Genomic DNA, 21029 nt, shown 5'->3' on the forward strand with positions numbered 1-21029 from the left:
CTTTACCAATCACAGTTTGAGCCTTGCTGTAGTCTTCCCTCCTTCTAGATCTTTAAGAATCTTTAAGATACCGAGTTACATCCCGGCAGCAGCCAATCCAGAACCAGACCTTCCTCCAAAGCCCCTAACACAAGCCCAGATGCTATAAGTCTGCTTTAACATCATCTTATTGAACTACTCTGCAATCCTGAGGTGAGGGTTCTTTTGTTAGAGCCAATAAGAGCCAACCACAGATGCGATCCTGATAGGCTTGGTTGGATTACATTGACATGTCTAGCAACATGCTTTTTAAAGTTTACCCTTCCTGGGGCACCTGGCTGGCTCAGTTTGTAGATCATGTGACTCTTAATCTTGGGACTGTGAGTCTGAGCCCCACATTTGCGTGTAGATTGCTTAAAAAATAATATCTTTAATTAAAAAAAGTTTACCCTCCCTGAATACCACCTTCTTATAGCACATGGCCCCATGCTTATCAGGAAATTAATCCCTAACACAGATAGAATAAGTGTTGTTTTTTTTTTTTACTTCTTACACAACATGCTTTTTCAATTAGGTAATTCTTCTCCAACATTATTGCCTACTACAGTTCAGAGGCACAAACCAAGGTTTGGAACTAGAGTGTGTGTGCATTGCGGAACAGACTTAGGGAGGAGATATCTTGGCCGAATGTAACTTTGAATAAGCTTTGAACCTTAACAATTGACCACCAGGTTCCATGCACTAACTTACCTGTGACCTTGGTCAGGTCACTAAACAATCTGACCTGGGTTTCTCAGTCTACACAATAAACATGGGAAATGCTAGCTGAAGTGCCCTCCCATCCTAAAATATGAAGAAAACCCATCAAAATGCATATATACAAATTCTGGAAATACTAAGTCACTATTATGATTTTTCATGATGGTATAATTATTTCATAATGTTAACAGTAATTATTTCTGCCGTCCTTTGGATGGATTTGAATCCAGCATTACTGAAAAGGAAAGAGGCAACCAGATGGTCTTTAAATGCAGGTGTGGCATTTCTTTAATATCTTCAGCGTACAGTCATTGCTTATTTATAGTTGTCTTCTCTGCTAAAGTATAAGTGGTTTGAGGTCAGGACTCAATATGCGTATCCGCAGGACCTAGAACTTCTCCTGGTTCATAAAAAGGCCTCTCAAACACTCCTGGAAGGAGACCATGCGTGGGTGCTATTTTCAGAGGATTTGTTACTCATTTTAAAGAATGCCTTCAAACATCTTTCTCATTTGGTGCCTCTTCTAGACTAAATTTCGTTTCGATTCTGTAAGATTTTCCTTAAAGGGAGTCTCTCTGTTCGGTGTTATCTGAAATACATTGAGTTGTCCTTCTTTGAAGAACTAAAATGAGGTGACAGACATGGAATCTTATGTGCGAAACATGCTAGCAACATTCCCAGGACCAAGGTCAACAGTGGATATCACTAGATGGCCACCGTGGACTCTGCGTAGCAATCAACCCTCGAGCCTGTACTCACAACTTACATTCTAAAGACAACGTGACAGGTGCCGTGGGACAGGTTCTTGCTTCCAGAAACATGGAGACCAGCACGCAATCTTTGGAGATGGGTTCTTCTAGAATGCATTTACCCGTGTCATTTTGGTTTTCGGAGAGGTTCGGAAGTTTTCAGAAACAGAATCATTAAAAGCTCTTTTTTAAAGATTCTTTTCACAGAGAACTGTCAGATGATATCGTTATTTAGTTTATAAGAAAGCACTCTCCATTCTATAATTTACACGCAGTATATTGCTAGGCCATTTTTAATAGTATTTAATATTAAGTTTCCTTTAATACACATATAGTAAAACTTTCTGAGGGTGAGCAAGACCTTTGTGGCTTTTTCTCAAATACCTAATCTAAACGGGAGGCAGGGGGCACCTGGGTGGCTCAGTCAGTTAAGGGTCGGACTTCGGCTCAGGTCACGATCTCACAGTCTGTGGGTTCGAGCCTCGTGTCAGGCTCTGTGCTGATAGCTCGGAGCCTGGAGTCTGTTTTAGATTCTGTGACTCCCTCTCTCTCTGACCCTCCCCCGTTCATGCTCTGTCTCTCTCTGTCTCAAAAAAAAAAATAAACGTTAAAAAAAAATTTAAAATAAATAAATAAATGTGAGGCAGAACCCTGATCTCTGCCGATACTGACAGAGTAAAAACTATTGCTCTAACATCCTACAATCATGCCCTCCTCTCATGGGTCTTGGGTGTCAGATCCTTCCTTCTGTTCCCACTGGAGGTGCACAGGTCCAGATTTTTCTAGGAAGCATCACGGACTGTTAATTTTAAAATGGGTACATAGTCATAGAATATAAACATTTTCCATAAAGTCATTATGGCTTACACGGAAACGTTTATGGGTACTATTTGTCCTTTGTTCCCTTGGGCTATTACCACCAAAGACAGCCTGTTAGAATTTCCAGGGCAACTAAACGCCTATGTGTATGAAGTTGATTTTTCCTTGTGGAACCTATTTTATTGAAAATGTCTAGTTGTATTAATAGATAAAAGCGAGTATTCTACATTTTATTGAGACTGAATAGGTATTACCATATAATTGATAACATTATTTGCAATCTAATGGACTTTTAGGATATTTAAGCCCTTGGTAGAAGCAGAAATTCACTGGTACTTAAAATACATGAGATTAAAAATGGTAAATAGCAGCATGAACTCTTGCCAATCATTTTACATTATCCCCCCCCCCCCCGCCTTGATTCCCAATAAGTTGGACTCCAAGAAAAAGCCCTTTGCTTGGCTAAGATTTACTTAAGGCACCCATCACCTGTAATAGTTTGGGAAATGAGCAGTTTTCTCACGATTTTGCTGTTTCCGATTCTCCGCTTCAGCAGCCAGTAGAAAACTTGCTAGTCGAAAGTGTCCCTCCTCGTTCTGGAGTAATAGATGCCAGTCCCCAAAAGTGGGTCCTAGCCTGGCCAGTCTGCCCTGTGGTCCCCGGGCAGGGCGTGACGGACGAGGCCACAGGAGTCACCAGTTCACGTGAGCAGAGGAGGGGAGAAGGGCCGGCTCTTGCCTTCACACTCCGTGTGCACCCGGCCCCGTCCCCAGCGTGTATCCCCACCCCCCCACTGCCCAGCACCAGCAGCCTCGCCAGGGCCCCCCACACGAGCCACTAAACTCTCTCCTGCTCCATCCGCACCCTAGAGAGTCTCAGCCCTGCACCAGAGGGACCTTTCGTAAACACAGCTCCATCAAAGTATGATTTATATACAATAAATGCACTGTTTTAGGCTGCAGTTTCTGAGTGTTGACAGATGTATACACCCATGTAACCACTGTCAAAGCGATTCTCCAAAAACGCGAATCGGACCACAACATGCCAGTGTCTCTGGTCTCTCTCAGAGCAGAAGCCAGAGACCTGCCAGGACTGACGAATCCTGTGTGATCTGGGGCCTTACTGCCTCTCTCCACATGGCCCCAGGACCCACGCCACTTCCCTTACTGGCCTTCTCCCCTCTTGCCTGACGTGCTAATTAAGCACATTCCTCTTCAGGGTCTTAGCGCTGTTCTCCCTTTCAGGAACATTCCTTCCACCATGCACCACCTTTAGGTCTATGCTCCAGGGTCACCTTCTCCGGGAGGTCTTCCATAGCCACAGAGTTTACAGTAACAACCCCTGTACAGCACGTCTATGTGCATGTACACACACACACACACACACACACACACACACACTCGTGTTGCCTATGTCTGTTTTATTTTCCCATTACACCTGTATTCGTTTCCTGTGGCTGCTGTAACAAAATACAACAAACGAGGTTGCTTAAAACAACAGGAATTTATTCTCTAACAGTTCAGGAGATCGGAAGTCAAGTGAAGGTGTCAGCAGAGTGGGTTCCTTCCAGAAGCTCTAAAGGAGAAACCGTCCATGCCTCTCTCCCTGCCTCTGCCTCTCCCTGCCTCTCCCTGCCTCTCTCCCTGCCCTCCTCCCTGTGTCTCTCTGTGTCCTTTTGTGTGTCTTATGAGGACACGGCCATAGGATTTAGGGCCTGTCCTCATCCAGGAAGAGGAGGATCTCATCTTTGTCCTTAATTATATCCTGTAAAGACCATATTTCAAATAAGGTTATGTTCTGAGGTCCCAAGTGGACATTAATTTTTGAGGGGACACCATTCAACCCAGCACACGCTTAACACGGACGAATAATGCACTTTGCTCTCTTGATAACGAATTGCCAACCACCGTTAGGAAGCAGCTCCCTGCTACAGGAACTTTTGCTGCGTTCGGTACTGAATTTCCAGTGGCTAGAAGGCACAGTGGTCACTCCGTGAACATTGGCTGGGGGAGTGAGTGGTTTATAGCTGAATCTGCCAAAGCAGGAAGTCAGGCGGCCTGCAGGGATGCAGTGAGAGGCGAAGGCCGCAGGTTAGAGAGGCGGGTGTTTCAAATAGACAAACGAGCGGGTTGGTAAGTCAGAGTAAATCGCTGGAGGAGTCGACCTCGTGACCAGCGATCACAGGGTGGGTTCTCAGAGGCATGAGTTAGAGGTGGTGACTCTTAGGATAGTCCAAGCAGCTCCCTCCACCTCCTCGGAGTCTCGCCAGCGGGATGGTCTTTTGTCAGCTTAAAAAGGCCATATGTGCATTTGTTTCCTGCGGCTGTTATAACAAATGGACGCAAAGTGGATGACTTTCAATAACACAGATTTACTCTCCTGTAGTTCTGAAGGCCAGAAGTCTGCAGTCAGGTTCACTGGGCTATCATCGACGTGTCAGTACGGCCATGCTGCCCCCAGAAGTTTTAGGAGAAAATCCTTGTACTTGTCTGTTCCAGCTTCTAGAGCTGCATTCCTTACATTTCTTGGCTCATGGCCCCTTCCCGCGTCTTCAAAGACAACAATATAGCATCTTATTTCAGTGGTATGCCTCCTTCTTCTTATGTACAAAGTACATTTTGTCAAATAAGGTAACATTTACAGGTTGGAGGGATACCTTTGGGGACATTATTCAGCCCACCAGAGGGTAGCATCTTATTTCAGTGGTATGCCTCCTTCTTCTTATGTACAAAGTACATTTTGTCAAATAAGGTAACATTTACAGGTTGGAGGGATACCTTTGGGGACATTATTCAGCCCACCAGAGGGATCCTAACTAGAGACCAGCCATGGATCTTGGGACAAGTATAGAGAGTTCCAGATTCTTCCTTCCTGATTTCCCAGTGCAGGAAGTGGTGGGATTCTGTGCTTTCATTTAACTAACAGGAATGACTCATTTTCTACCCGAATTAGTTTCTCTGCTGAGAGGGCAGGGCTACTGGTAAGGAAAGGGTCCAATTTGAAACAAGCAAGTACGTCGACCTTACGCTCATAACATTTGAAACCCCCCTCTTTTTTGTACTTGATGTTTCATTTATCGTATCGTCATAGACGATCTGTCTGTGCGAGTTGCCTCAGCATTTTGTGAAAAGAGAGGGTGTAATTAATAATGCAGATTTAAGATAAGATGAGGATCGTCCCCAGGAGGGAAGAGCTGGCTGGTGGTCCTTGACAGCGTCGGGTCCCTGTGAGCTGAACACGTCGGAAGACAGGCCAAGAAATCATGGGTCAGTGCGTTAATGCTACTGATGCAGTTTGGGTAATTACATTTTCCCAAAATGTAAAGCTTGGAGAGAGCCATTTCTTTCTACAAATGAAAACAGTTGAACTTGTTTGCTAGACAGTCATAATTCCAATGCTGCTGTTTCTCTGAAAGCAAGGATTTGTTTTCTAAATGTGATAAGCCACGTAGGGCAGCTTCTGGTTTGGGCTACAAAATATCCAGGAATGAGGACCAAGACACGAATGCTTCCATATGTTTCTCATTGGATAAGATCTCGTCCGTCAACAAGAATTAAAATGCTTCCGTTTCGTCATAAAAATATCCACCTATCTAACGTTCTTATGACCACCACGTCTGCACCGCCAACCTTATTAACAAGACCACATCAGAAACAAAACAGCTCACCTCATGGCTCTAGATGCCAAAGTTAAAGCCGATGTGCTCTTTAAAACCTTTAGTTAGGGGGTGCCTGGGTGGCTCAGTCGGTTAAGCGGCCAACTTCGGCTCTGATCTCACTGTCCTTGGGTTCAATCCCCGCGTCGAGCTCTGTGCTGACAGCTCAGAGCCCGGAGTCTGCTTCGGATTCTGTGTCTCCCTCTCTCTCTGCCCCTCACCTGCTTGCACTCGGTCTCTCTCTCTGTCTCTCAAAATAAGTAAACATTAAAAAATACAACTTCTGGTTATAGTTCAGAAGTTTAAAGAGGTGGAGATTTTCACGGTTTTTTTTTTAATTTTTTTTAACGTTTTATTTATTTTTGAGACAGAGAGAGACAGAGCATGAATGGGGGAGGGGCAGAGAGAGAGGGAGACACAGAATCGGAAGCAGGCTCCAGGCTCCGAGCCATCAGCCCAGAGCCCGACGTGGGGCTGGAACTCACGGACTGCGAGATCGTGACGTGAGCTGAAGTCGGACGCTTAACCGACTGCGCCACCCAGGCGCCCCGATTTTCACGTTTTTAAGTAATGTCCATGTAGCCCTGCCCCACTGAAACCACTGAGGCTGCAAAGTGGGCAGTGTCCCTCCAACATAAAGAATCAAAGTAAGCAAGGTGTCTCTGACGTGAAGCTTTGCTGAAAGTCAAATTTTGAGTTCCCAGAGACTCTGGCCCTGAGGCCCGTTACAACGCAGAAGTAAACGTGATAAAATCTTGTGACGGCACATCAACTCTCCGGTTTCTGTGCCAGCATAACATAGTAACGGATTTCAGACTGTTTTGCTATTTAGCTCTGAGCTGAGCGCTTATAATTTTAGCAACTCAGATAGTCCATATAAGAGTGAGAATTTTGTCACAATATTGTTGGTCTATGTGACAAGTTTTAATGGAGAAAAGGTTACATTTGCATATTCTCCAGTTCCATTAACATTTCTAAAATGAAGCCCAGTAACAAATGAGAGTCATGAGTTCGCTCCGGTAGAAAACCGTAGATGGTTCTTATTTCTGAGTCTTTACTCCGTCGTCTAGTTATATACGACAGCCGGCACGTCTCGAGGGTCCACACTGCGTGCCAGATACTGCTCCAAGGGGTTCGTATATATTATTTCTGATCATCCCACCAATACTCCCGGGTAGGAATTATTATCTCATTGTGAAAGATGGACTCAAAGCAAAGAGCACGCCAGCCAGTGGAAATTCAGCAGGAAACCAGACGCAGACAGAAGGAGCCCAAGGCTGCAGAAAGTGTTCGTGGTGGGTGGAACAGGATTCGAACCAACTCTGACTGCATCCAAAGAACTTTTGCCCACCATGGCCCTCTGCCTCTGGAGGGGGTAGGGGGCAAAACAAATCATTTCAAAGTGGCACATTTTCAGGCAGAATTTTTAGTATAAGCTAAAGCAGTGTCTCTCTTTACACTTACGTTCTTTCGTGTCAGTATCAGCTCTAATGTCAATAAACCCGTCAGTAACAGGTTACTTTTAAAAAATTAAATGGCATTACATAAATATTGTAAATATATACATATGTCCTTTAGAGCAAGCTTAGGGTAAGAGTCGCTCGTATCTATCTATCTATTGCTCCTAATACCTTGCCAACCACTTTCACGTTCATTATCTCGTGTGTCATTTCAAAAGATATCCCATGAAATAGGTGGTATTATTTGCCACATTAGATCCATGGAAACCAAGCCCAGCAAACAGTGAGGGACTTGAAGGGAGAAAGCCAGATGTTCAAGTTTGGAAGGCTTTCCTAGCTACTCTCGTACCAAATCCTGGGTCCATTCTACTAAAATAATCCAGGAGCAAAAGACTTTAAAACATGCTTGCTCAACACAAGTGATCAGACACACTTCATGTTTGGACCGGAGTTTCTCAGCCCTGGCTCTAATGACAGTTCGGGGATGGAGAATTTTTTCTTGTGCACTGTAGGATGTTGACCCGCATTCCTGGCCTCTCCCCACTGGATGCCAGGAACATCTTCCAGTTGTGACAACCAAAAATGTCTTCGGTCATTGCCAAAAGTCTGCTGTGGACACTGTTTTAAACATATTTTTTTAAATTTTTTAAATGTTTATTTACTTGAGAGAGAGAAGAAAGACCGAGCACAAGTGGGGGAGGGGCAGAGAGAGAGGGAGACGCAGAATCTGGGCTCCAGGCTTTGAGCTGTCAGCACAGAGCCCGACGCGGGGCTTGAACTCGGGAACGGCAAGATCATGAGCTGAGCTAAAGTTGGACGCTTAACTGACTGAACCACCCAGGCGCCCCTGAACATATTTATTTTTGAGACATTGTCTAAAGAAAGAATCCTTCTTCTAGACGTTATTGCAAGGCAGCGATTACAGCAGCCAACACAGTTATGTGGTTAAATTTATCTATTTGAAAGCAGACAGCCGAGTTTTATTCTGGCTCCACCACTTAAGTTGGTACCATCTGTAAGTCAAATTTCCTCCTCTGTAAAATGAAAATAAACCACAGAAGGCTACTTAAGGATTAAAGAGTTAAGGCGTGTGAACAGGGAACCATGGCAACTGACTTCTAGTGCACTCATGTTGTTTCTTAAGGTGATTTTTCTGGCTGTTCTGTAAACCTAAACAAATCTCAATGTTCTTAGATTTCTTCTCCACAATAGTCACTGCAGACCAGAAACAGCATTTTTGCATTTGTGTGAAAGGCCCGTCGTGATCTCATCCCAAACTTGCTTTCTAGCCCTGCCTCTACTATCCGGCCTCCCGGGCAGGCTTCCTCCACACAGCCTGTTTCTTAGCCATTCCCCGGCTAGTCTGAGAATGTACCTTTTCCAAATCCACCAACCCCTCGGCAGCCCCGAACCTCTCCCTGTGCTGATCCCTTATTGGTATGTGTCTTTTCCAGAACATCTTTGTCTTGTGAGCCACTCCTTGTCCTTGAGGATTAAGACCCTTATGCAAGACCATATCATATGCCAAATTCTGGTCCAAATGAGATGGACATTTTACTTCCTCTGGGCCTCCAGTTCTTTCTCTGGAGTCTATCTCCATGGACAACAAAAAATCCGAGCGATCTAATTTAAGCGAAACAAAACCATTCTGGAAAAAGAGACTTGGATGTAAATCGTTCCCCCCCCAACTTATTGTTGAGGGGGTACACCTTTAGCATCACTCTTGTGAAACTGAGGAAGGCACTTGAAAACACTAGTAGTATCCTCTTAGACAGCACCTGCTGCTGTGGATAAGGCTGGGGAATGCCAGTTAGAATAAACCGGAAGCGAACTGCCCGGATGCACAATCCACTCCAGCATGATTCCTGGAAAGCTGGTTTAGGCTAAGAGACATCAAGTCATTTTGAACACTAATTTACCGTTGTCGTAAGTCTTACCCGGCTTTGTGAACTCCCTCGCCCCCTTTCACTCTGTCCCAGAGTCCCCCCGCCAGGGACCCCACTCTCACATGTTGTCATTGCATCAGAGGAGGATTGGAGCACGGCAGCTGAGGGAATTTCTTCATGCTGTGGGAAAAACCCTTGTCCCCGTGAAGCTTACAGCAGAGAAAGGGCGGAGTGATGAATCATCGTAACAAAAACGATGGAGGGGAATTTCAGCCAGTTATAAGTGTGGTGGATGAAATGTGGCGGTAGTAAGATGATATGAAGGGTCAGGCTTGTTTGCCTGGAAGCTTCTAGGAGATGCCCTCCGAGACATACGAACTAAGACCTGGTCAAGACAAGAGAGCACCATGCAGAGACCTGAGGGAGGAGCCTCCCCCAGAGTACCAGGATCTTGAGATGGGAACAGCAGAACTGTTTTCAATAGGAAGGAAGCAATTCAGGGAACTTGGTGCAGGAAGCTCAGGAACAGGGAGGAATCCTCTGTGTGGGAAGTGGCTGTTGTCCTTGGTGCAGTGGGAAGCCACTGGAAGGTTTTGGTGACAGAATTACTGATGCATAGTAAAGACTGCACAGTTTGGCAGTATGGAGAGAGAGAGAGAGAGAGAGAGAGAGTGTGTGTGTGTGTGTGTGTGTGTGTGTGTGTGTGTGTCTATCTGTCTAGGTGTGTCAGGGGAGGGGGAAGCATTCCAGAATGACCAATTGGCCAGAGAAAAGATGTCATTAGAACTGAGGAAACACTCCCTGCCCAGATACTTCCTTCACTCTTTCCTTCATGCCTTCACTCTCCCAAAGCACATTTATGTAACGTTCATCATGTACCGGGGATATTGTATGCTCTAGTGAGCAAACATGACCGAAAGGGCTGCGGTCCTGGCCTCAGAGAACTTACCACAGTGTGGAGACGGAGGCAGCGATGGGACGCAGTCCACAACAAAATGGAGGCACTACCGCTAGGCGTTGCATGGATGGACTCACGGAAGGCCTCCCTGAGGGAATCACAGGGAGCCCGGGGTCCTGAGTTTGAGTGAGAAACCGCTGGGCCAGAGCTGTTCCAGAACAGAGGTGGGCGAGAGCACCGTCCAAATGTCTGCCAGTGCAGGGAGCCCAGGGAGGCAGCGGGACGCAAGGCTGGCAAGTTGGGAGATGGCATGCCAAGCAAAGGCCTCACGAGCCATGGGAATATCCTGGTCTTTATCCCGAAGACAGCGGGAACCACTGAAGGGCTTTAAGCAGGGAAGTGGCCCGATCAGTTTTGTGTTTGTGCCCAGTCCGATGCCTTAGGTAGGAAGAAGGGTGCGTGGGAGGTGACTGGCTTGGTCAGCGGGGTGAAAGGTGAGAAACAGGTCTGGGAAAAGAGTAGTGGGGCAGAGGGGATGTCTGGGATTCCAGAGTTTTCAGGGGAAGCTGAATAGCCTTTTTCCCCCTAGGCTCATGATTCCTTAGAAAGTGCATCTGCTCTGAGTTTGGGCTGTGTGTGTGTACATGTGCCTGTGTATATACATGCATCCACACAAACGAACCCGTGTGTGTGCATGTGTGCAGAGGGTCCCTCAGACTGTTCCCCTAGAGATCTTGTTCCAAAGATGTTACTGATGTATGCCATATAGAGCAGTTACCATCCGGTTAATAAAATAGGCTCAAATGAATTCTTTACTAAACACTTTCCAATAGCACAGGCTCACCCGAATTCATGTTAGCCATCCAGTACCTATAGGACACTGCCAATCTTAATGTATAGGGTATTCTGTAGATTTTTATTTCATTTGAACAAAGAACACAATTTTACTGCTGCTTTTCTGAGCAGAGGGGCTGTGGGTGCTATCTTGATGTTGCAGAAGTGGTTTAGAATCATGCAAGAGAAGGACATTAAACTTTAAAAAGTAACACAAGCTTCCTGTGTTTTTAATCTGTAATTTCTACTTTGATCACATAGCCAAAAAAAATGTAATAATTTGTCTGTTACCAGCAATCACTTACGGGTAGTTTGTAGCAGATGTATTACTGTACTATCTTTCCTTTTGAAAATATGTGTGGCTATCTAAAATTTTTTGTCAAATTTATTAACTACTTAATGCACATTAAATCAAATGCTTGATCTTGCCAAGAAAAACTAAGCTAATTCAAAAGGAATCCCATTGACGATTGTCTTCAGAGCCGTGAAGGGAGTGCTAACACATTTCAAGGTTTGCTTGACAGCCTCTATGGGTTGTGATAAAGGAAAGATAAAGAGAACAGGTTAGAATCTACGAGGACGCTTTTAACCTTTGTCTGTTCCTTCTCTGCCCCATTTTTTTGTGACTCCTCTTCTCCAACGACAGCACTGACCCAGCATCAACAGGATGGATGCTCTTGAGCTGTTTCTCTGGGAGTAGAGTGGTTATTGCCAAGCTATCTCGTTTGTCTTTCACCCTATCCTTTGGATAAATAGTACCCTTTTGTGGCACGTGGGGTCACCTTTTTATCTACGGTCTCAGAGGTTGCTTTTTTATTTCTCTGTTAAAAATGGGTTCCCTGCTACAGGGATAGAATCCATACAATTGGCCCTGTTAGTCCCATGTCCTAGCTGGTTGAGCCGATTGACTTCATAAAACAATATTCATTTGCATGGTACAGTCAGTCTTGTGTTTTAGGGTGGACTTAAATGTCTCAGAGCATGTTTCTTAAAATTAAATAAACAACCGTCTTCTTGGAGTAGCTCAGATGTGAAAAGAAGCATGGAGGAGAAAAATGTACAGTGAAAAAATATATATTAACATTGTATGAATAAACCCAACTCTTGAACTTCCTTTTATAAATTCTTCTTGTTGCTCCACTTTTCCCTCTGGAGAATCGTTTAAAGAAGAGATGATGATAACAGTAACAGTAATGATAGTCAGAAAATAATAAAGAAGGCATCAGGTTCTATCACAACATTTTGGATTTTGGATTGGACCCCATCCAGTTATATTTTCTCTTGTCTGATAATTTAGCTAAATGCTGTCCTTGAATCAGACTGTTGAAACAATATATTAGAAAACCAATGTGACCTTGGGGCGCCTGGGTGGCTCAGTCGGTTGGGCGGCCGACTTCGGCTCAGGTCATGATCTTGCGGTCTGTGGGTTCGAGCCCCGCGTCGGGCTCTGTGCTGACTGCTCAGAGCCTGGAGCCTGTTTCGGATTCTGTGTCTCCCTCTCTCTGACCCTCCCCTGTTCATGCTCTGTCTCTCTCTGTCTCAAAAATAAAATAAACATTAAAAAAAAATTAAAAAAAAAAAGAAAACCAATGTGACCTTATAAATTCTCCATTTAAGCCCAAATTAAAAATGTGTATATTAATAAAATCATGTGACACTTTAAGTCATTTTTTTTCACAATCTTCATAAACATGTAACTTCCGTTGATACATTTAAGGTTTTATATGTATAGGGTGTGTGTGTTCAGCATACGTACGTACGTGTGTACCTACACGCACCTCCAAGCCATCAACTTAAGGACGTCTTTTCAGATTCTTTTAAGTGAATGTGCGTGTATGAAAACCAGACCGGCTATTTGTGAAACAGTTCCGTGTAAACTCAAGTACGTTTCATAAATGGGTTAAGCGCGTGTTAACACTGTGGTAGGATTTCTCTCTCATGTTCTCCTGCCTTCTCCTTGTTCAGAGAATTTGGATGGAGAGACCCAGAGCTACCGGAAGTGATCCAGATGTTACAACACCAGTTTCCTTCAGTCCAGTCTAATGCTGCAGCCTACTTACAGCACCTCTGTTTCGGAGACAATAAAATTAAAGCCGAGGTAAGCGCTACTTGCATTCTTAAGCGACTGGCGGTAGACTCGTCAGCACCGAGGTCTATAGAGTAGTGTTGAAAGGGGAAAGGAATAGGAAAAGCAAAGTTATGTTTCCAAAATTTAGATCCATATGTAAGACCGAAATGGCACCTTCTGATTAACTGGCGTGTGTATGCATAGTCTTCTTTTTCAATATTTGGATACTGAGGAGTAGATGACCAAATATACCTTCTAGTATTAACATAGGCAAAATGGTCAAACGCTGGACTTTTCATGTGATCTGCCTTCCTCTTCCCAATATCATCCCTGGAGTTATCTCTGCCTCTAAATCTTCAAGAAATAAAAAGCATCTTACGTTGTCTCCTCAACTTACAAGATTACTGCAGTCACCTATGATATCATCTCTCCTTTCTGGAAAACTCACTTACAGAATGAGAACTCTAGGCAATAGATAAGCTTTGTGTTACAATCAAGGATTTTGAGCCATTTACAGAATGACTAGGGAATATAACACGGGTGGATGTGGCCCAGGAAAGAATATATTGTCTGCACCCATTATGTAAACAATTGTTAACATGCTTGGTGTTCTTGGACTACTTTGTATATACACTGTGCTGCGTGATATTTCTAGAAAATCACAGTGGTTGGCATAGCTCACTCTGATTTTTTAGACAAGGGACAAGTATTTGCATTAAGCTGCTGAGTAATCAAATGTTTTAAAACAATTTGATAAGCTATAAAGAGTCATCTCCCTAGCATGGGAGCAGATCTGGGGATCAGTCAAAATCGGTTTCAGAGTGGAAACAAGAAATTTAGAGAGATAATTGCAATTTATTGTAGATTTTGCTTGCTTGCATTAGGATGGATATAGCCTAATGGCTTTTCATCATTTCTTTCTATCTTCCACTGGGACTTAGAGGACTTAGCAGAAAGGTCACGTGTCTTTGTGGATTGAATAAAGGGCAGTGGTTCTCAGCCAGGTGTGATTTTTGCCTCCCAAGAGATAGTTGACAACATCTGGAGACACTTGTGGTTGTCACAATTGGAGAGGACCGTGGCGGTGCTATCAGCATGTTATGGGTAGGGTTAGGGATGCTGCAGAACTTCCTAAAATGCACATGCACTGGGCAGCAACCGCAGCAAAGAGTTATCCAGTCCCAAATGTCAACAGTGGTGTCAACAGTCACATAAAGAAAAATATTGTTCATCCAGATAAGTTTAAAAATGCCAAAAATACTATTAAAATTATATAAAATGATCTACAAATAAAGCAAAGTTAAATTTGAGTTCTGTCCCCAATGGAAATTCTCTCAATCCTTCTATGCCTTTAATAGAAAACCAAAGAGTCACTCAAAATGAAGGACAGATTTCTGATTAGGGGATTACAGCCCATCATTTTTTTCAAGGTCACCACTTTGAGGGCTTCTTTAAAGGCCAGGGAAGCATTTTATTCCATTGTTCACGTAAGGTTGGGTCAGGGGTGTTGTGATGCACGCCCCCAAAAGCAGGAGTGTGGTTCCGATCTCAGGATTGATGACGCCCTGTGATACACCTGGAAGGTACGGAAAGTTGGGTGACTCACATAACGAGGGTTATTGATGGTCGGCATGGCTCCTAAGTGGGACTGAAAACGTCTTGAGAGTAGGAAAGGGGGTTGGCTTGAGTTTTTCTGGTGATTATAGGGTGGAGCCAGTGTGAGGGTTCTCAAGTGTGGACAGGGGCTGGCGTGATTTGAACTTCCTGCTGATGCCGAAAGAGGAGGCATCCAAGCTTTCATATCACCTTGCTCAGATGTGGGCAGAGCAGGAGAGGGAGGCTTGAAAGCAGCCAGAAGCCAGACATCCAAAAGCAGAGTCTGAACCTTTATTATAAAGGGTCGTGTGGTCAGTACAGACAGCATGGCCTGGGGAAGTGTGAAGTCACTGGTCCCACTGGCTCTGTCTACGTGCTCCTTGGACTGGCCAAAGCCTCTCAACAGCAGTGACTGCTGGCAGCTGGCCACAGACTTGGGTGTGGCCCCATCAGACGCACCTCTTGGCCCCGCGGTGGATCCGAGGTGGCACGATGTCGGGGGCGTTGGGGGTGGGGGGACCGGGACACGTGTTGGCATCCAATAGACACATCCATCTCCCAGTGCTGCTTCCCTGCTCACCAGCTGTGCCTCCTGGAACAAGCCGATTGTCCTTCAGCCCTTAAAATAGAGACGCCGATACCTGTACGGTGGAGTCTTTGTGGGGCTAAGTGACTTAATGTATGCTGGCCGCTTAGTGGTAACATATTCATTCATTCATATTCTTTTTTGGCCAGGAACAGTTAGAACATTCAAGTTACTTTATTTTATCTTTTCGATGTTCATTTTAAGTTATTTTACTCTATTTAAAATACAAGTTATTTTATCGTATGTGTGTGTATATATATATATATATATATATATATATATATGTCTGCATGTGTACGTGTGCTTATTTTCCTAATTTGCCGTGGGTGCCTGTGTCCCCTCTTACTGCCTGGAGATCTTCCAGCAACTGGCTCTCGGAGGAGGGGCTCATCTGGTGGGTGTCAGTGCTCCACTGCACCCCCAAAGATTCCAGATGTGGCCAGGACCTCAGGGTAACGTTGGCCGGGTCCCCGGGAGCCTGGGATGGGGAGGAAGGGAAGAGTGGTGTAGGACCGAGGGCACAGTCTGCCACCACGGTGGACAGGGACAATGCACGTGCCTAAATAAAACCCAAAGTGAGCTATCTGAGTTTCCCTGTCTCGCTCCTTCACTCACATGGGGAGAACATATGTACACACACATGCACGCACACACACACACACACGGAACCTCTGGAAGGGATTTTTCACGGTTCTGGTTTGCTCCCTCATGTTAACTCAGGGCCCGAGCCAATAGTAATGGTTCTCCCTTCGTGACGGATGGCTGCCTGTCATGTTCTCATACACAAGTATTGATTTTTGTAATTACCTGTTGTTCAAATACTAATCCTGCAGGCACTCGCCTTTCCAACGTACTCAGTCCCCCAGTCTTTCTATTGCATTTTATTGAATTGATTTAGCCCTTCAGTCTGCATTTCATTATTAGTATTGACTTTGCTCACACAATGGATAGACCATTGAGCAAAAGGCAGAATTAAATCTCCTATATGGGGAGGGTCATAAATCATGCCTTTCTCATTCCTCATTCCAGTGCTCGGTACAGTTTTCATGTAATGAAGGCAAGAAACTCAGTGCTGTTCAAAATGATGCCGGATATTATAGGCACAAAGTTGAGAATTTGCTTCCATAAATCAGCAGATGAAAGCCCCGTTTCTAACTTTTCCTCCTGGTCTGGTAACCGGTGGATTTGCTGGATTGGTGGCAGCCTCCCAGGAGGGGGTGGCGCCCCGGGGAAGGAGCTGGGGTGGGCAGCTGGCAACCACCAGGGGCCGAGTTGGAGTCTGCGGGCCAGTGGGGGACCCAGCTTAGAGCGTTCAGTTACAGATGAGACAGGAGGGTGCTCCACAAACTGGACCTCAGATCAGAACAGAAGTGGTTGAGGAACAACTAAAGAGACCTGGGAAGGAAAAAGGGTAAGAATAGATAGGGTCTGGGCTGTTGCCACAAACACACTGAGTTTGCGCAGCTCGTTTTCACAGACTGATGAACATCTGATACGTCGCTGCCCTCCTGCTTCAGGGCAGGGGTAGCAGTGGCACCGGCGGGTGTCAGTACTATTTGAACTGTGTCTCGTATACGTTGTCTCCTAGACTGTTGGGACTGTCACAGTAAATTGAGCTGTACATAATCTCTGGAGTTGTTTGACATGAAAACTTGCTCATGTGCGTGTATCACCGGCATCTTTTAGGAGGTACCCGGGTGATAATCTCTTAGTATTTTTCATAAATGCTTTCTTCATTCTTTCCGGGCGCTCCCCTGTTAAGAATATTAAGATTATCCATCGACTCGGGGATAATACTAGGTGCCTCTCATGGGTTCTAATGATTCGAGTTTCTTTATGTTGCCCCTCCTGCTTTGTCCCCCTGTTTCTGCCCATGCACACGTTAGGACAGGTAGGTGCACACGTAGGCACCCCATACTTGCACATGGACAATCATGCATCAAAAATGAGCATAATATATATGCTGTAGGACAGCATTCAAGATAATATGTCTCCTAGAAATTAAAAAAAATCTATTTTCACAGTTTCAAGTGAGGACTCTTCTTAAAATTAAAAAACATTAGCTGTTTTAATTTATGATGAACTAAGGAATTAAATTTAGTGGAAGTTTAAAATTAATAAGTATTTAAGTGTTAAAATAATTTTAAGATGTATTTTCTTCTAAACATGGGACCATTCCTTTAAACAACATACCTTTTAAACAAAACTGGAGCTGTATTAGTAGAACTTTGTTATTAACTGACCGTGTTCGTTTCTTTGTGATGGAAATGGCCACTGACCACTGCTAATGAAGATTTTTAGGGTTTTGACCCGGTCACCTCTTTTTTAAATTTTTTTTTTAATGTTTAGTTATTTTTGAGAAAGAGAGACAGAGTGTGAGCAGGGGAGGGGCAGAGAGAGAGAGAGAGAGAGAGAGGGAGAGAGAGAGACAGACAGAGAATCTGAAGCAGGCTCCAGGCTCTGAGCTGTCAGCACAGAGCCCCACATGGGGCTCGAACCCACAAACCGTGAGATCATGACCTGAACTGAAGTCAGATGCTTAACTGACTAAGCCCCCAGGCACCCCTGGTCACCTCTCTTTATATGAGAAATTAGCTTCAGCTATCAAATCTGCACCCCAAGTATTTGAAGATCTTGCATATTAAACACACATTTTGATAATAAGCATTATTGCTCTAGGAAAACAGTGCTGATTTTACTTTCCTAATTCCCAACACACCTCTGGGAAGTTGTCTTAGCATCCTGGCTCCAATCAAGTATTTTTTGGTGTTGTTTTTAAAGAAATGGCATTTTCAGTTCTAGTGGGAAAAAAAAGTTTATCAAAGCCTATTTTAGGTTGGTAGGGGAATTGAATATTAATAATATATAGATCCTATTTTTAAGGAACCCACAACCTACCAGACAAACAGCATACAAACCAGGTAATATGGCACCGTGTGTTAAGCACAATGGTGACACAAAACCCAGCCTGTGGAGTCAGAGAAAACTGCCTGCTTCCTAAAGTGATTACATTGAATTTTAAATTAGAAGTTGCAAGAAGAATATAGCCTAAGCCATACCCACTTAGAATTAATGGAAGACGGCTTGGATTTGGGGTATCAGTCCTTTGGAGTGTGTGTGTGTGTGTGTGTGTGTGTGCGTGCGCGCGCGCGTGCGTGTGTGTGTGTATGCATGTGTGTGCACACGCATACACATATCCATGTAGTTTCAATGTGTTTGTACCATTTACACTAATCTATTTTTCCAAATTGGCACCATCTTTCTTGAGTGATGATAACACAGAAATTGGTTTCAAAAAAACAAAGAAAGAAATTGGTTTCTGTGTATACCCACACCATCCCCCTCCCCCATAATTTTTATTTTATTTGGAGTGATTTAGAACATTCCATATGTTAAAAAAAATTGACTTGTTCCTGTCTACTACACTTAAAGACCTTCATCATTTCTATTTTATCCTGGTTCTTTCTACCTCATATAGTTCGAGAGGAGGTGCAATCCATCTTTTCAGTTGATTACCTTTGAGCCATTTCTTGTCTTCTTCATCATAAATTGTTCTGCATTTTTAAAGAAAGAGCCTCTATTAGTTGCTAGATGTGAGTCGAGAGTGCACCACTGAGTTACAAACACAGGCTCTGGAGCCAGGCTGCCTGCCCTTGAACCCTGACTCTTCTGCTTTCTAGCTCTGGGATCTTGGGCAAGTTTCTGTACCTCTCTGAGCATCAGACTCCCAGACCATCAAATGGCACGGAGAATCCACATCACTGCAGCGAGGAGGCGCATAGACCGCCAGCCAGCATAAGTGCTTAAGGAATGTGGGTTATTGTTAGTATATGTTGAAAATATAAACTAAGGAAGTCTCTTCCAAACTGTTAAATGTAAAACCAGTCTCCTCGTGTTAGAGACAGAATGGTTTATATATTCTGCTTTACTTGTATTTTTACCATTCACATTTTGAAATCTACTGTTGTCAACTAAAGAAATGGAAAGCACATGTTGTGTGTGGCTGTATGCCAAGCCACTGTTGAAACGAGTGGATTCAACCACGGGGCCTTTAGGAAGTTAGAATCAAAGAACCATTTTCGTGTGGCAACGTAAAACAACACACAAACGGGTCCAAATGCTTCACACACTGATGTTGTGTGGAGGTGGAACTCAGGAGTACGTGCATTCGGCAGATACTCCCCGATCGGCTGTAAAGTTCCAGGCTCTGTTCTTGGCCCTGACATCCCAGCAGTGAACACACTAGACTCAGGTGAGCCACTGGGAGGCAAGAGTGAACAAAGATGGAAATCTATGACGTGTGAGATGGTGTCGTGAAGAAAACACAGCATGGGAACTAGGGGAAGGGGTGAGGGCATGTGGAGGCAGGGATCACTGCAATCTTACAGAAGGTGATCGGGAAGGTCATCTCTGAGAAGTGGTGCTGGAGCAGTGCCCGAAGGCTGAGAGAGAGAGAGAGAGAGAGAACCATGGAGTCAGCTCTCTGAGCAGGAGTGTTCCACGCAGAAACCAGATAAGCCCAAGACAGGAGTGTGCTTGTTTGTGTACTTTCTTGTGGCTGCTGTAACAAAGTACCACAAACAGGGTGACTTAAAACAACAGAAGCCCAAGATCAAGGTGTCAGCAGGGCAGGCTTCCTCTGAGACTCTGGGTAGAATGAAGAACGCTTGCCTCTTCCAGCTTCTGGTGGTGGCCCTCAATCCTTGCAATTCCTCGGCTTCTAGCTACATCCCTACAATCTGTGCCTTTGACATCCCAGGGCCTTCTCTGTATGTGAATCTGTGTGTTTCTTCCCCTCTCTTATAAGGGTAGCAGTCATATTAGATTGGGGCCCACCCTGATGATCTCATCTTAACTTGATTACATCTGCAAAGACCCTATTTCCCGCTAAGTCACATTAGTTAGGATTAACCTATCTTTTGGCTGGCACAATTCAACTTAGAATGCGGAGCAGCCATAAGTGTGGTTGGAACCTAGAGAGAGGGCTAGAAGATGAGATCAGAGAGGTAACTCAGTCCAGGGCTGCGTTACATAGGTCTGGCAAGCTGAAGGTCTTACCATCAATGAAGAGAAATCCGGGGCCTGCTTTTTGGCAGAGTGGTTGAGAAAGCAGTGCATTTCAAGAAAAGAATGCTTGGAGATTTTTGGAATCCATTAAATGGCCACAGGAGAGGGTAGCTGGTGATAGGAAAGATCGGGAGAAGGTGGGTGTATAAATGAGGTGGGTAGGATTGCCCCGGCCCATGTAAAAGGGTGTGCTTGTAAGAGGCAGTCAAAAGAGGAAGGTAACCTCAGGTGGCCTCTTGGAGTGACCGCAAAGTGGTTAAGAAAGTGTGATAAAAACAAAGTGACTTACTAGATCTGAAAGAAGTCTGGATAGCTTCTGAGAGGACTCTGGTGTCAAGGACAAAGACTTAGAATCTCAGTGAGTGGGAGGGGTGGAGGGGGCAGACCATGACCTTCCAGGACAACAGTATGAGAAGTGGCCCGGAGGCAGAAGGGGGAGCATGAGGAGTGGGTCACTGGGAGAGTAGTAGTGTCCTATGCACGCAGCCGGCAGGAAACAGCTGAGTGACAGGTGGTGGGTCTGCATAAAGAAAAAGGGAGAGACAGTGACCCTAACACATGGAGCTCTAAGACCTGTTTCCAGAGTGATCCATGATCTCGTTGCATTTAAATACCACCATGGCGGAAAGAGAGAGTACAGAGTGTGATAAGGGCTGGGCGCACTGGTCGGAAG

The 21029-nt window shown here is 44.7% G+C and overlaps 1 protein-coding gene across 1 annotated transcript in view; it reads left to right on the forward strand.

The window, feature by feature from the left end:
* The window catches only part of CTNND2 (catenin delta 2), a 946486-nt gene that overhangs the window by 674987 nt on the left and 250470 nt on the right, over positions 1–21029 (forward strand). Inside the window, 1 exon segment of the mRNA XM_030332482.1 lies at positions 13005–13137. Coding sequence (XP_030188342.1) covers positions 13005–13137 — 133 coding nt within the window.

The sequence above is a fragment of the Lynx canadensis genome, chromosome A1, assembly GCF_007474595.2.
Source record: "Lynx canadensis isolate LIC74 chromosome A1, mLynCan4.pri.v2, whole genome shotgun sequence".
NCBI lineage: Eukaryota > Metazoa > Chordata > Mammalia > Carnivora > Felidae > Lynx > Lynx canadensis.